The sequence below is a fragment of the Pan troglodytes genome, chromosome 13 (assembly GCF_028858775.2).
Source record: "Pan troglodytes isolate AG18354 chromosome 13, NHGRI_mPanTro3-v2.0_pri, whole genome shotgun sequence".
Classification (NCBI taxonomy): Eukaryota; Metazoa; Chordata; class Mammalia; order Primates; family Hominidae; genus Pan; species Pan troglodytes.
Genome location: NC_072411.2, coordinates 80,627,434 through 80,642,026, shown reverse-complemented (window position 1 = coordinate 80,642,026; position 14,593 = coordinate 80,627,434). Strand labels below are relative to the sequence as shown.

General features: G+C 37.9%; 1 protein-coding gene across 49 annotated transcripts in view; it reads left to right on the top strand.

The window, feature by feature from the left end:
* Positions 1–14,593, top strand: part of TTN (titin) — a 282,990-nt gene that overhangs the window by 197,390 nt on the left and 71,007 nt on the right. For all 49 annotated transcript variants that reach the window (NM_001329611.3, XM_054678800.2, XM_024354671.3 and 46 more), the window contains 26 exons: positions 52–357; positions 458–736; positions 1,340–1,639; positions 1,744–2,046; positions 2,160–2,522; positions 2,822–3,124; positions 3,254–3,553; positions 3,650–3,946; positions 4,046–4,330; positions 4,417–4,710; positions 6,020–6,319; positions 6,438–6,746; positions 6,835–7,025; positions 7,427–7,856; positions 9,145–9,453; positions 9,585–9,733; positions 9,821–9,853; positions 9,948–10,077; positions 10,171–10,470; positions 10,564–10,881; positions 11,752–12,048; positions 12,157–12,456; positions 12,541–12,855; positions 12,949–13,097; positions 13,545–13,695; positions 13,784–14,065. In NM_001329611.3, coding sequence (NP_001316540.3) covers positions 52–357; positions 458–736; positions 1,340–1,639; positions 1,744–2,046; positions 2,160–2,522; positions 2,822–3,124; positions 3,254–3,553; positions 3,650–3,946; positions 4,046–4,330; positions 4,417–4,710; positions 6,020–6,319; positions 6,438–6,746; positions 6,835–7,025; positions 7,427–7,856; positions 9,145–9,453; positions 9,585–9,733; positions 9,821–9,853; positions 9,948–10,077; positions 10,171–10,470; positions 10,564–10,881; positions 11,752–12,048; positions 12,157–12,456; positions 12,541–12,855; positions 12,949–13,097; positions 13,545–13,695; positions 13,784–14,065 — 6,993 coding nt within the window. The remainder of the gene's footprint in view (positions 1–51; positions 358–457; positions 737–1,339; positions 1,640–1,743; positions 2,047–2,159; positions 2,523–2,821; positions 3,125–3,253; positions 3,554–3,649; positions 3,947–4,045; positions 4,331–4,416; positions 4,711–6,019; positions 6,320–6,437; positions 6,747–6,834; positions 7,026–7,426; positions 7,857–9,144; positions 9,454–9,584; positions 9,734–9,820; positions 9,854–9,947; positions 10,078–10,170; positions 10,471–10,563; positions 10,882–11,751; positions 12,049–12,156; positions 12,457–12,540; positions 12,856–12,948; positions 13,098–13,544; positions 13,696–13,783; positions 14,066–14,593) is intronic.

Genomic DNA, 14,593 nt, shown 5'->3' with positions numbered 1-14,593 from the left:
TGTCTAGAACTTGATGAGACTGTGGATATGAATATTTCACTCTTTTCTCAGGTCCTCCCTCACCACCCCTTGACCTACATGTGACTGATGCTGGGAGAAAACACATTGCCATTGCTTGGAAGCCTCCAGAGAAAAATGGTGGAAGTCCTATCATAGGATACCATGTTGAAATGTGTCCAGTAGGCACTGAGAAATGGATGAGAGTTAATTCTCGCCCAATAAAGGACTTGAAATTCAAGGTTGAAGAAGGTGTTGTTCCTGACAAAGAATATGTCCTGAGAGTGAGAGCAGTCAATGCTATTGGTGTCAGCGAGCCATCTGAAATCTCTGAAAATGTGGTTGCCAAAGACCCAGACTGTAAGAGCACAAGGTCTTTTATAGTTAATAAAATACCCTTTATTCATGCATTGCATTTTGACATACTCTGTTTTTTGCTCTTTTGAATGATATCTTACAGGCAAGCCAACAATTGACCTGGAGACTCATGACATTATTGTTATTGAAGGTGAAAAGTTAAGCATTCCTGTTCCCTTCAGAGCTGTCCCAGTTCCAACTGTTAGTTGGCATAAAGATGGCAAAGAAGTTAAAGCAAGTGATAGATTAACAATGAAGAATGATCACATCTCTGCACACCTTGAAGTTCCCAAGAGTGTCCATGCAGATGCCGGAATTTATACCATTACACTGGAGAATAAGCTCGGCTCAGCAACAGCCTCAATCAATGTCAAAGTCATAGGTAATCATTCTTTGAAGAAAAACCAGACATTCTTCACATGTAGAGGAAATTAGTTAACTTTGCAGTGCTATTAATAATATAATTGGCTTCATGAACTGGCCACTTGTAAACTAAATGTCACTTCTGATTATGTCTTTCCATAGGAGAAGTAAAACAATTCTAAAGAGATGAAATCGCTAAACGCTTATTAGACTAATTTATACTAGTTTTAGTTAATTGCATGTGAAATACCAATTTAAATAACAGATATTAGCATACCCAAAGAATATTGAAATGACCACAATTTTTTAATTGTACAGCTTCACATTTTCCCATAGTGTTCTTAACCAGGGATAGTAACATTTTCTGCATTCCCCCCAGCCCTGCAAATAATGTCTGGAAATTTGTGGGGCCATTTTTGCTTGGCACACAGACTTGAGGTAGATACCACTGACATTTAGTAGTTGGGAGCCAAGGATGCTAAATGCTCTGCAGTGTGAATGACACTCCAGCACATCAAAGATTATCCTACCCAAAATACAGATAGCCCCACTTAGAGACAAGTGCATTATTAAAATGCTGATTTTTCAGGATTACTAGAATAATTATCCATTTTTGTAATAGGCCTACCTGGACCATGCAAAGATATTAAAGCAAGTGACATTACCAAGAGTTCTTGTAAGTTAACTTGGGAACCTCCAGAATTTGATGGTGGAACCCCAATTCTTCATTATGTCCTGGAGCGCAGAGAAGCTGGGAGGAGAACATATATACCAGTCATGTCTGGTGAGAACAAACTGTCATGGACTGTGAAGGATCTCATACCAAATGGTGAATACTTCTTCCGTGTTAAAGCAGTCAACAAGGTTGGTGGAGGAGAATATATTGAACTGAAAAATCCAGTCATTGCTCAAGATCCAAAGCGTAAGTTTGGACATGGATGCACTATGGCTAAGAACTAATAAACCATAGTTTTGTTTTAAGAAGTTGGTTTTCCTGATACTAACATTTTTTTTCTTGTTCTTCAGAACCCCCTGATCCACCTGTAGATGTAGAGGTTCATAATCCTACAGCGGAGGCAATGACTATTACATGGAAGCCACCTTTGTATGATGGAGGGAGCAAGATAATGGGCTACATCATAGAGAAGATTGCTAAGGGTGAAGAAAGGTGGAAGAGATGCAATGAACACCTGGTACCAATCCTGACCTATACAGCAAAAGGACTTGAAGAGGGGAAAGAGTACCAATTCCGTGTGCGAGCAGAGAACGCCGCGGGTATTAGTGAACCTTCTCGGGCTACTCCTCCAACCAAAGCTGTAGATCCCATTGGTAAGTTTTGTTTCATGGAGTTGCCACTTTCCCATTTTGAAATAAATGAAAATAATGTTTTGTCAGTTATTTTCATCAGAATTGAAAACATTTATTGGTTATGATCATTATAGATGCCCCCAAAGTCATTCTGAGAACAAGCCTAGAAGTGAAACGAGGTGATGAAATAGCACTTGATGCAAGTATTTCTGGATCACCTTACCCAACTATTACATGGATAAAGGATGAAAATATTATTGTACCAGAGGAAATTAGGAAGCGTGCAGCACCCTTGGTTAGGAGAAGGAAGGGTGAAGTTCAAGAAGAAGAACCATTTGTCCTGCCTCTGACACAGCGTTTGAGTATTGACAACAGCAAAAAGGGAGAATCTGAGCTACGCGTCCGAGATTCTCTCCGACCTGACCATGGTCTGTATATGATCAAAGTTGAAAATGACCATGGTATTGCAAAAGCTCCTTGTACTGTCAGTGTGTTAGGTGAGTCATTAAAACTACACTTTCCAATGGAAAAAGGTTTTAGTAAAACATAAAAATAAAAAGTTTGGGAGAGAGTTAAAAGAAATGGGACATAGCTTCAGCAAGTTATCCTCAATCATATTTTATCTGCTGGCCATGTAAAAGAAATCACCTGATCTTGTTATTTATTAGCTAATGGAATACAAAGATAGATGTGGGAAAACCAGAAATCATGTCAGAGGAGCATGCTCACATTTATATTTTCCATAGCAACCCTTCCCACACAAATTTTTGATTACTGTTCTCTTCTGAAATATTAGATACACCGGGACCACCAATCAACTTTGTATTTGAAGATATCAGAAAGACCTCAGTCCTTTGTAAATGGGAACCACCCCTTGATGATGGTGGCAGTGAAATCATAAACTACACTTTGGAAAAGAAAGACAAGACAAAACCCGACTCAGAATGGATTGTTGTCACTTCAACACTTAGACATTGCAAATATTCAGTAACAAAACTGATTGAAGGAAAAGAGTACCTCTTCCGTGTAAGAGCTGAAAACAGATTTGGGCCAGGTCCACCATGTGTTTCAAAGCCACTTGTAGCTAAAGATCCATTTGGTAAGTTTCCTTTGGCATCTAAAGTTTGCCTTTTTACCATGTACTTTGGTATATAATTACTACAGCTTTTAAAATTGCATTTTTATGTCATATTGGGAAATTTACTTCAAATGTTATTTTTTTTATCAGGACCACCTGATGCACCAGATAAGCCCATTGTGGAAGATGTTACCAGCAACAGTATGCTAGTGAAATGGAATGAACCAAAAGATAATGGAAGCCCCATTTTGGGTTACTGGCTTGAAAAACGTGAAGTTAACAGTACACATTGGTCTCGTGTCAACAAAAGCCTTCTGAATGCCTTGAAAGCCAATGTAGATGGCTTATTAGAAGGACTCACCTATGTCTTCAGAGTATGTGCTGAAAATGCAGCTGGACCTGGAAAGTTCAGTCCACCTTCAGATCCCAAAACAGCACATGATCCAATCTGTAAGTAGTTCCTTAAGAAGAAGGTGGAGTAGAACAAGCTATTGTACATTTTAAAACCATCAGGGAGTTTGATTTGTCTATCTTCATTCATTCTAGCTCCTCCTGGGCCACCTATCCCAAGAGTCACTGACACAAGCTCTACAACTATTGAACTAGAATGGGAACCCCCAGCTTTCAATGGTGGTGGGGAAATTGTTGGCTATTTTGTTGATAAGCAGTTGGTTGGCACAAATGAATGGTCACGCTGCACAGAGAAGATGATCAAGGTCCGTCAGTACACCGTCAAAGAAATCCGAGAGGGTGCTGATTACAAACTTCGGGTGAGTGCTGTCAATGCCGCAGGGGAAGGACCGCCTGGAGAAACACAACCTGTTACTGTGGCTGAACCACAAGGTACTTAACGTTATTGGAATAAAATTATGGATATTTTCTCTATATGGGACTATTTTTTAATCTTTCATGGGCTAATGTGTGACTGTTCTCTTTCAACAGAGCCTCCAACTGTGGAACTGGATGTTTCTGTCAAGGGTGGAATACAAATAATGGCTGGGAAGACTCTTAGAATTCCAGCTGTGGTGACTGGTCGCCCTGTACCTACAAAAGTATGGACCAAAGAAGAAGGGGAGCTGGATAAAGACCGTGTTGTAATAGACAACGTTGGAACCAAATCTGAACTAATTATCAAGGATGCACTGCGAAAAGACCATGGCAGATATGTGATTACAGCTACAAATAGCTGTGGTTCCAAATTTGCAGCAGCCAGGGTAGAAGTTTTTGGTAAGGAATGTTGCACTGATTTTCACAGGATTTTCCCAAGTGATACTATCTTATTACATTGATTTTTGGCTTTGTTTTGTTTTCAGATGTCCCTGGTCCAGTTCTTGACTTAAAACCTGTTGTAACAAACAGAAAAATGTGTCTACTTAACTGGTCTGATCCAGAAGATGATGGAGGAAGTGAAATAACAGGCTTTATCATTGAAAGAAAAGATGCCAAGATGCATACTTGGAGACAACCAATAGAGACTGAGAGATCTAAATGTGACATCACAGGTCTGCTTGAGGGACAAGAATATAAGTTCCGTGTTATTGCCAAGAACAAGTTTGGCTGTGGCCCTCCTGTTGAAATAGGACCAATTCTTGCAGTTGATCCACTAGGTAAAAGAGAAGGTTTCATTGTGTTTATAGAGTAATGTTTTGCTTCTAGTTATATTATTTACTGAGCTTTATGGCTTCAAACTCCCAACAGTCTCAAAATCTATAGCTAAAGAGTAATAAGAAAAGTAAATCAAAAAACTATTAGCAACATTAAAGATATCATATTTCCTATAATTTCAATGTAATTTGTGGCTGTAAGTATATTAATCATGCATGGTTTCTTGTACTGAAAAACTTGGATCTACAGGGGCTTAATAATAACCTCGAAGTAGTTTAGACATATTATATCTCTCCAGTAGAACACATTGGAAGTCGGGTTTTTAAAACTTACTAGCGTAGTAGTTAAAGAGAATTCAATGTTCTTCTAAAAGATTAGACAATTCCTGAGAATAAATGCCTTAGTCTTCCTCTATATTCAAAAAGTCCCCATACTGGAAGGATAGAGAGGCCCAAAACCAGAAACAGCCTCCAAAGAATAGAAAACCAACCAGAGGGAATCTCCCAGAAATCAATACGAAACACTAAAATTGCACACACAGTAATGCACACTGACATCCCATCTAAGAAAGCAAAGGCTTTGAGGAAGACCCATTCCTCAAGAGACAGAATAACTTATTCCTTCACCATCACCCCCTGAAAAAAAAAAAAATACATCCTATACCACTGCTGCAGCTCATCTATGAACGTCCAATATACCACAGGCTGTGCCAGAGGCACCAGAACAGAGCTGAGCTTCCACTCCTTCTGGTTGCAATAACAGTCAACAAGTATGGATTGGGTCTAGTTTTACCACTGAAAGCTTAACTCTTAGTTTGGTCCTTCAGGAAAGAAAACTTCAGCAGCATTACATACATCCTCTTTCCACCATATTTTGAACCCACATGTGAGGCAACATGACTCAAAGTATGTTCATAGACATATCCACTATCTGTTAATAAAAGAAAAAACACTTTGCTCTCAGCTGGTCATTCAAAGCAAAGCTTCACAGACTTATTTTCCTAGTTCAGTAGAATCAGAAGCATCCCCAGTTACAAAGGTAAACAATCTAAAATGTTAAATTAAAAAAGCATACGTGCCCTTGATTTATTTTTCACTGATAATCTTGATGAAAAGTTTGCTAAGAAAAATTCTGTCTACATGAATGTCTATAATTTTGGCAACTGACAAGTTTTAGGAATGATTTTAAATAAGGATGTAAGGTTATGCCAAACAGAAGGCTATTTGTTACATAATTAAGTTGAAGTGAAATATTATTTCTTACATGAATATTTATCTCATGCTAATCATTTTCACTTGCCTCTGGCTAAAGGTCCTCCAACATCTCCAGAGAGGCTCACATACACTGAAAGGACAAAGTCCACTATCACACTTGACTGGAAAGAGCCCCGCAGTAATGGTGGCAGTCCCATCCAAGGATATATCATTGAAAAACGGCGTCATGACAAACCTGACTTTGAAAGAGTTAACAAGCGACTCTGCCCAACCACATCTTTTCTGGTTGAAAATCTTGATGAACACCAAATGTATGAGTTCCGTGTCAAAGCTGTCAATGAAATTGGTGAAAGTGAACCATCCCTACCTCTTAATGTAGTCATACAAGATGATGAAGGTGCGGAATCTGAATATAATAATAATTTTAATGCATTTTACAGTGTGCCTTTATCCCGTAAGTTGAAAAAAACATCCTTATGACTTTGTTACTTTTTTTCTTTCTCTTCTCTTTGCAGTGCCTCCAACTATTAAGTTGCGTCTGAGTGTTCGAGGAGACACTATCAAAGTTAAGGCAGGAGAGCCTGTCCACATCCCTGCAGATGTGACAGGCCTTCCAATGCCTAAGATTGAATGGTCCAAAAATGAAACTGTAATTGAAAAACCCACTGATGCACTTCAGATAACCAAGGAAGAGGTATCCCGAAGTGAGGCAAAAACTGAGCTTAGCATTCCCAAAGCGGTCCGGGAGGACAAAGGCACTTACACAGTTACTGCTTCCAATCGCCTTGGCTCAGTGTTCCGAAATGTTCACGTTGAAGTATATGGTAAGTGACTTGCTTTCTTACATCAAAAAGGCATCCAGTGTCTGTTTAAAAATTGCCTTCTCAATATTCTCTGTTGATTCCTTTCCAGACCGCCCATCCCCACCAAGAAATCTTGCTGTTACTGACATTAAAGCTGAATCTTGCTACTTGACATGGGATGCCCCTCTTGATAATGGTGGCAGTGAAATCACCCATTATGTTATTGACAAACGTGATGCAAGTAGGAAGAAAGCAGAATGGGAGGAAGTCACCAACACTGCTGTAGAGAAAAGATATGGGGTAAACTCTTCTGAATATTTTCTTATACACATTAAAAGTACATGACTCTGGTTTGATGCCATTTTAATATAACCTTGGAATTTGATAATTAAACTCAAAACCACACACAATAAGCTGTTATTTTGTTATTGTAGTGTTAAGCCCCACACACATAAGGCTCCTTAGTACATAGCGTTTGATACACAGATACTCTTTTAATTGAGATCCACTATCAGGTACAATACATCTACATATTTTTATTTTAAAAAAGCTTTCTCCTTTTCTCTGTCTTCCCATGTTTTGAGTCTATATATTTATTTCTTCTTACAGTCATCCCTCCCAAAATAAGTTGAATTTTTAAATGAGTGAAAATCAACATAAGTATATTCTCTTCAATAAATTTCTGTTTTTCTAATTTCTAGATCTGGAAACTTATCCCCAATGGTCAGTATGAGTTCCGAGTCAGGGCAGTGAATAAATATGGAATCAGTGATGAGTGCAAATCAGATAAAGTAGTCATTCAAGATCCTTATCGCCTTCCTGGACCTCCAGGAAAACCAAAAGTTTTGGCACGCACCAAAGGATCAATGCTAGTGAGCTGGACTCCTCCTTTGGACAATGGTGGCTCTCCAATTACTGGCTACTGGCTGGAGAAAAGAGAAGAGGGAAGTCCTTATTGGTCACGTGTTAGCCGAGCACCAATAACCAAAGTGGGATTGAAAGGCGTGGAATTTAATGTTCCTCGTTTGCTTGAAGGCGTTAAATACCAGTTCAGAGCCATGGCAATAAATGCTGCAGGAATTGGTCCTCCCAGTGAACCATCAGATCCAGAGGTTGCAGGAGATCCCATATGTAAGTATGCTTCCGTTTCTGGGGACTAATTTCTAAAGCACAAAGTCACTAAATGGATAATTCTGCCTTAAATTTCTTATATTTTTCTATGCCAAATTATTTTATTTATTAAAATAAAAAAGGTTCATGTTCACATAGACTATCGGAAGTATATATTTATGTGTGTATACATACATGCACAGATATATACATACACACATACATAAAATCATACAGTTTGTAAACTCTTGGATTAAACCAAATATTTTATGAGGAATCACAATAATAAAGACCTGGACTATAAACTCCTATGTCTTCTGATACTTTAAATAAATTTCTATCTCATTAGATACTGGGGAAATCATCTCTCCCACTAAACAGTCAGACCTTCCAGTAGGAATTCAACAAAAAACAGAATGTTGTTAGCTTTTCTATAATATTATTGAACAAAGATTTAGGATTCTCAGGCATAGTCTGTGAGGTCAAATAAGAGAGAAAAATTCTTCTAAAAGATCTGTGAGCAGATTCGTTCAAAAATTAAAAAATACTGTGGCTATAATAATTAATCCTATTTGCCACATATCTGATTAGATTCTCTATAGAAGAAAAATTCAATTATTTGTTAAAAAGAAAATTTTAAATACTCAAGTGCTATGTGGAGCATATATACCTATATAATGAGGTAGTTATTCATTCATTTGCAAACTAGTATTGAACATGTGCTTTGTGCAAGGATCTATATTAACCACTGGAGGGGGAAAAGTTAAGATTAAAAAGACAAGTACAGTAAAAGAATTTCTGTAATTGTAAAGCACTTTCAGAAAGGTAAAGGATTGTTATGGGATTATTGTAGACACTGATCCTGTCCCTAAAGGGCATTAAGATTAGTTTGTGTTCAAAGGTTTACTAGCTATTGATGGAATCGTTTTTAAATTTTCATATTGTGGCAAATTAAATTTAAATCATGTTTTCAGTAAAGGCTATTGTAGAATTTCTTCAAAGGGATCTCAAAAGTAAAGTAGTTTTTTACCAATCATGTATAAATAGAATGTAAATCTAACAAGATAGGAAGTAGTCTTTGTATTCCCAGTTAGTTGTTTGCTTTCTCTGTTTTTGCATTAATGCTAAAGGAAAATAGACCATTTCCTTTATTTCTCTTCTCTAGAAGGCAACTGTATTTCCTTTTAGCATTTCTATTTTAATATTTTAATAGATTAAAATAATATATGATCATGTGTAGTAAAAGACTCCAGCACTTCATCAGCTTCAAAATCTGATGAAGCTTTTTTTTTTTTTCTTTTGTTATTAGTTCCACCGGGGCCACCTTCTTGCCCAGAAGTTAAAGATAAAACGAAGTCAAGCATCTCACTAGGATGGAAACCTCCAGCCAAAGATGGTGGCAGCCCAATCAAAGGATACATTGTAGAAATGCAAGAAGAAGGTACTACTGACTGGAAAAGAGTAAATGAACCAGACAAACTTATAACTACCTGTGAATGTGTGGTGCCTAATCTGAAAGAGCTCAGGAAGTACAGATTCAGAGTGAAAGCTGTCAATGAAGCTGGTGAATCTGAACCAAGTGATACAACTGGGGAGATCCCTGTCACTGATATTCAAGGTACTAGTACTTACTCAGTTTATGTATTCTTCTTTTGATCTTATTATGAAATTGATTAATTTACTGAAGATATTTCAATTACTTTTGACAAATATGAGCTAAATCCTGTTAAATTGTATGTGGTATTACAGAGGAACCAGAAGTTTTCATTGACATTGGAGCACAGGACTGTCTGGTTTGTAAAGCTGGCTCACAGATTAGGATTCCTGCTGTCATCAAGGGACGCCCAACACCAAAATCATCTTGGGAATTTGATGGAAAGGCAAAGAAAGCAATGAAGGTAGGAAAATAACCATTCTCCTCGTTTTTCCACTGAATCACTATAAGGAGTATTTATACTACAACTGACTGTCTCCTTTTCTAATAGGATGGAGTTCATGACATACCCGAAGATGCACAGGTAAAAAAATAATAATTAAAATAATTCAGAATATGGTTGACTTCAATATTGCTATGATTTCATTCAATGTATGACTACTATTTTCTTTGTACAGCTGGAGACTGCTGAAAACTCCTCAGTAATTATTATTCCGGAGTGTAAACGATCTCATACAGGCAAATACAGCATCACAGCCAAGAATAAAGCAGGGCAAAAGACTGCAAATTGCAGAGTTAAAGTCATGGGTAAGAAAGACTTTGAAAGTTGCTACAGAATAAAAACAAATTATTTTTAAGCATTTAAGGAACGTTGCTTATATTGTGATTTACATCCAACAGATGTACCAGGCCCACCCAAAGATCTGAAAGTCAGTGATATCACAAGGGGTAGTTGCAGACTTTCATGGAAGATGCCAGACGACGATGGAGGAGACAGGATCAAAGGCTATGTTATTGAGAAGAGGACTATTGATGGAAAAGCCTGGACCAAAGTCAATCCAGACTGTGGAAGCACCACATTTGTAGTGCCTGATCTCCTCTCTGAACAGCAATATTTCTTCCGTGTGCGAGCAGAAAACCGTTTTGGTATTGGCCCACCTGTGGAAACCATTCAGAGGACCACTGCCAGAGATCCGATATGTAAGCTTTAAAATCTAAATTTAAACTATCTTCTCAAAATTGAAGTATATTATTATAAACAATGCTTAATACTTCCTTTAATTATTTTTACAGATCCTCCTGATCCTCCTATTAAACTCAAGATTGGCCTCATCACAAAGAACACAGTGCATCTGTCATGGAAACCCCCGAAGAATGATGGGGGCTCCCCTGTTACCCACTATATTGTTGAGTGCCTTGCATGGGACCCTACTGGGACAAAGAAAGAAGCCTGGAGGCAGTGCAATAAGCGTGATGTGGAAGAACTGCAATTTACTGTTGAAGACCTAGTAGAGGGTGGGGAATATGAATTCCGAGTCAAAGCTGTCAATGCTGCAGGAGTCAGCAAGCCTTCAGCCACTGTTGGCCCTGTGACTGTCAAAGACCAGACATGTAAGTACCAATGTACCGACAAAGAATGTCCTCCTTACAGCTGCCTTCCTAGGTGTTCAATAATAGTTCACAATTAAAAGAGCTATATCTGTACCTTAGGAAGCTACTATGGCTTGAATGTAGACATGGGCACATTACTTAATTACTCATTCCTTCAATTTCCACAGAATTTTCACATTCCCTTACCTGTTACCTTTTCCCTGTTCAAAGGAGATGATGTCTGTAATTTCCTCGCTGTAATTTTCTCCATGGCAGTCTGTTTTATTTATCAGAGGCTAAAGCAATTTCTCTGCATGCTCCTCAAAAGGGACAGAATAATTCTTCCTCTGATAATTACCATCACTACTGTTGTGTATTTGTTTATTCTCTCATCTAAGTGTGAAGAAACTGTAGTCACTACCCTCTTTGAATATTTCTGTCCTAAATTTGTGCAAAATGGAAAATTGCTTTCCTTTTATTAACAGTTATATTTCTTGAAAGGGGAATTCACCTTCTTGTGTATCCCTTCATAATTCTGCATAAATATTAAAGAGAGTATCCCATGATACTCTCCTACTACAATCTCCTCTCTTCCCTTTTGTCAGGATATGAGAATATAATAATACACATCATTACATGCATAATGATGCCAAATAAAGTGAGGCAAGCACAGATATATAGCCACGTGTAGATCCAATAAAAGATGCTGACCCCGTGTACCTGCTCCCCAAACTAGCGTAATAGTGTTAAAGACAGAACCATTCTTTATATTGGGCTGAGCTACAAAGTCTGCCTACAGTGGATCCAAACAACTTTATAGTAACTGTGAATTCTACTTTCTATCCCTCAATGCTTTTTGCTCCTAATGACAACTTTTTTAAAATAATCTAGGCCCACCATCAATTGATCTAAAAGAATTCATGGAGGTTGAAGAAGGAACTGATGTTAACATTGTGGCCAAAATTAAAGGTGTGCCATTCCCGACACTAACCTGGTTTAAAGCTCCTCCAAAGAAGCCTGATAACAAAGAACCTGTTCTCTATGACACCCATGTCAACAAACTGGTGGTAGATGATACTTGCACTTTAGTTATTCCGCAGTCTCGCAGGAGTGACACTGGCTTATATACCATCACAGCTGTAAATAATCTGGGAACAGCATCAAAGGAGATGAGACTGAATGTCCTGGGTAAAGACTGCATGGTTTGGTTAAAATTACTTGTTTTTCTGTTCATAAATAACATTTGGCTTTAAAATCATCTGACTGATAAAGGGTTCCTTCTTTAAACCATTTTAGGTCGTCCTGGCCCTCCAGTGGGACCCATAAAATTTGAATCTGTTTCAGCAGATCAAATGACACTATCTTGGTTTCCACCTAAAGATGATGGTGGGTCTAAGATTACAAACTATGTAATTGAGAAAAGAGAAGCTAACAGGAAGACATGGGTCCATGTCTCCAGTGAACCTAAAGAGTGCACGTACACGATTCCCAAATTGCTAGAAGGCCATGAATATGTATTCCGAATCATGGCCCAGAATAAATATGGCATTGGAGAACCTCTTGACAGTGAACCTGAAACAGCAAGAAACCTCTTCTGTAAGTAGGAGAACATTTTCACATACAAAGCCATTTTTACTTTTTTTTTTTAATTTCTTATAATCAATATGATCTTTTTCACAGCTGTCCCTGGAGCACCAGATAAACCAACAGTTAGCAGCGTGACTCGTAACTCCATGACTGTCAACTGGGAAGAGCCAGAATATGATGGAGGCTCTCCTGTGACAGGGTACTGGCTGGAAATGAAAGACACCACTTCAAAGAGATGGAAGAGAGTTAACCGAGATCCTATCAAAGCCATGACTTTGGGTGTTTCTTATAAAGTGACTGGTCTTATTGAAGGTTCCGACTATCAATTCCGGGTGTATGCAATCAATGCTGCTGGCGTGGGTCCAGCAAGTCTGCCATCAGACCCAGCGACTGCTAGAGATCCAATTGGTAAGCCTTGAAACCATTCCTTTTTTTTAAATCTTATTTTCCAAAAGTGCCTTGGAAAAGTCAAGAATACTAACGTATACTGGCTCTTTGCAGCCCCTCCTGGTCCTCCATTTCCCAAAGTGACAGATTGGACTAAATCATCTGCAGATCTGGAGTGGTCTCCCCCACTAAAAGATGGTGGATCCAAAGTAACTGGATACATCGTTGAATATAAAGAAGAAGGAAAAGAAGAATGGGAAAAGGTAGGAAAACTTGGCACTAAGGAAATGCACTATGAATAAACTAAAAAGTGTCATAGTTATTCTCAATCCCATTAACTTCTGTCTATGCTTTTTGGATTAAGAAATCAGGAAAATAGCATAATTTTAACTCACATTCCAAACATCTGTTAATGTCAGAAATCGAATCAAAAGTTAAGTCATGTTATTACTAATCTTTTGGTTATAAACCCTGGAATGTGGAATAAATAAATCAAGGTTTAATCATTTGACAATAATTTTAAAGCATAACTCCTGCCAAGTTATTCCATTCAGTGTTGCCTGTAATGTCTGATCCCTAAAACCTAAACCAGCAACAATTTTCCCAGAGTAAACAGTTAAATAGGCTGCTGGTAATGCTTTAGGAAGCCATTAAAGCAAGAAGCTACAAAGAACTATTCTAATTATAAAATGTCTATGATTTCTCCCCAGGGTAAAGATAAAGAAGTGAGAGGAACAAAGCTTGTTGTGACAGGATTAAAGGAAGGAGCATTCTACAAATTTAGAGTTAGAGCAGTCAACATTGCTGGCATTGGAGAACCTGGAGAGGTCACAGATGTCATTGAAATGAAGGACAGACTTGGTAATTATCAATCCTTCCTTATGCCATCAGTATTTATGTTTCAGATTGAAGGGGAAAAATCACATTTGTAATTTTCAATTGCTTCCAGTTTCACCTGACCTTCAGCTAGATGCCAGTGTCAGAGATAGAATTGTTGTCCATGCTGGAGGGGTGATCCGAATCATTGCCTATGTGTCTGGAAAGCCTCCTCCAACCGTCACCTGGAACATGAATGAAAGAACCTTACCTCAAGAAGCCACCATTGAGACCACAGCCATTAGCTCATCCATGGTCATCAAGAACTGCCAGAGGAGCCATCAAGGCGTCTATTCTCTTCTTGCCAAAAATGAAGCCGGAGAAAGAAAGAAGACAATTATTGTTGATGTATTAGGTAAATACTTTCAATTTGTCTGTGCAACTTTTTAAACCAACATTCTTATTATATTTACACAAAGCTATGCTGTATGCTATGTAACAAACATTTTGGAAAATAAGAAAAATCACCCATAATCACATTGAACATTATTAGAATTTTTAAAAATTTCCTCCTTACTTTTTTATTCTATGTGTATTCTGTATGGTGGGTCTAAGTTTACAAATTATATAATTGAGAAAACAGATGCTAACAAGAAGACATGCATCCATGTTTCCAGTGAACCTAAAGAGTGCATGTACACAATTCTCAAATTGCTAGAAGGCCATGAATATGTATTCTGAATCATGGCCCAGAATAAATATGGCTTTTTTATAGAACTTGCCCCCATAGTGTCTATTATGTTGTTATATAGTTTTCATAGAAGCAACTTTCCTTAAACTGTACATGAATGTTTAACAATTTGCCAGTGCTGACCATTTCACATCATGAGACTCTACCCCTATCGCTAAATTATCATAATAATGCAAAAACCTGTTTGAAGGG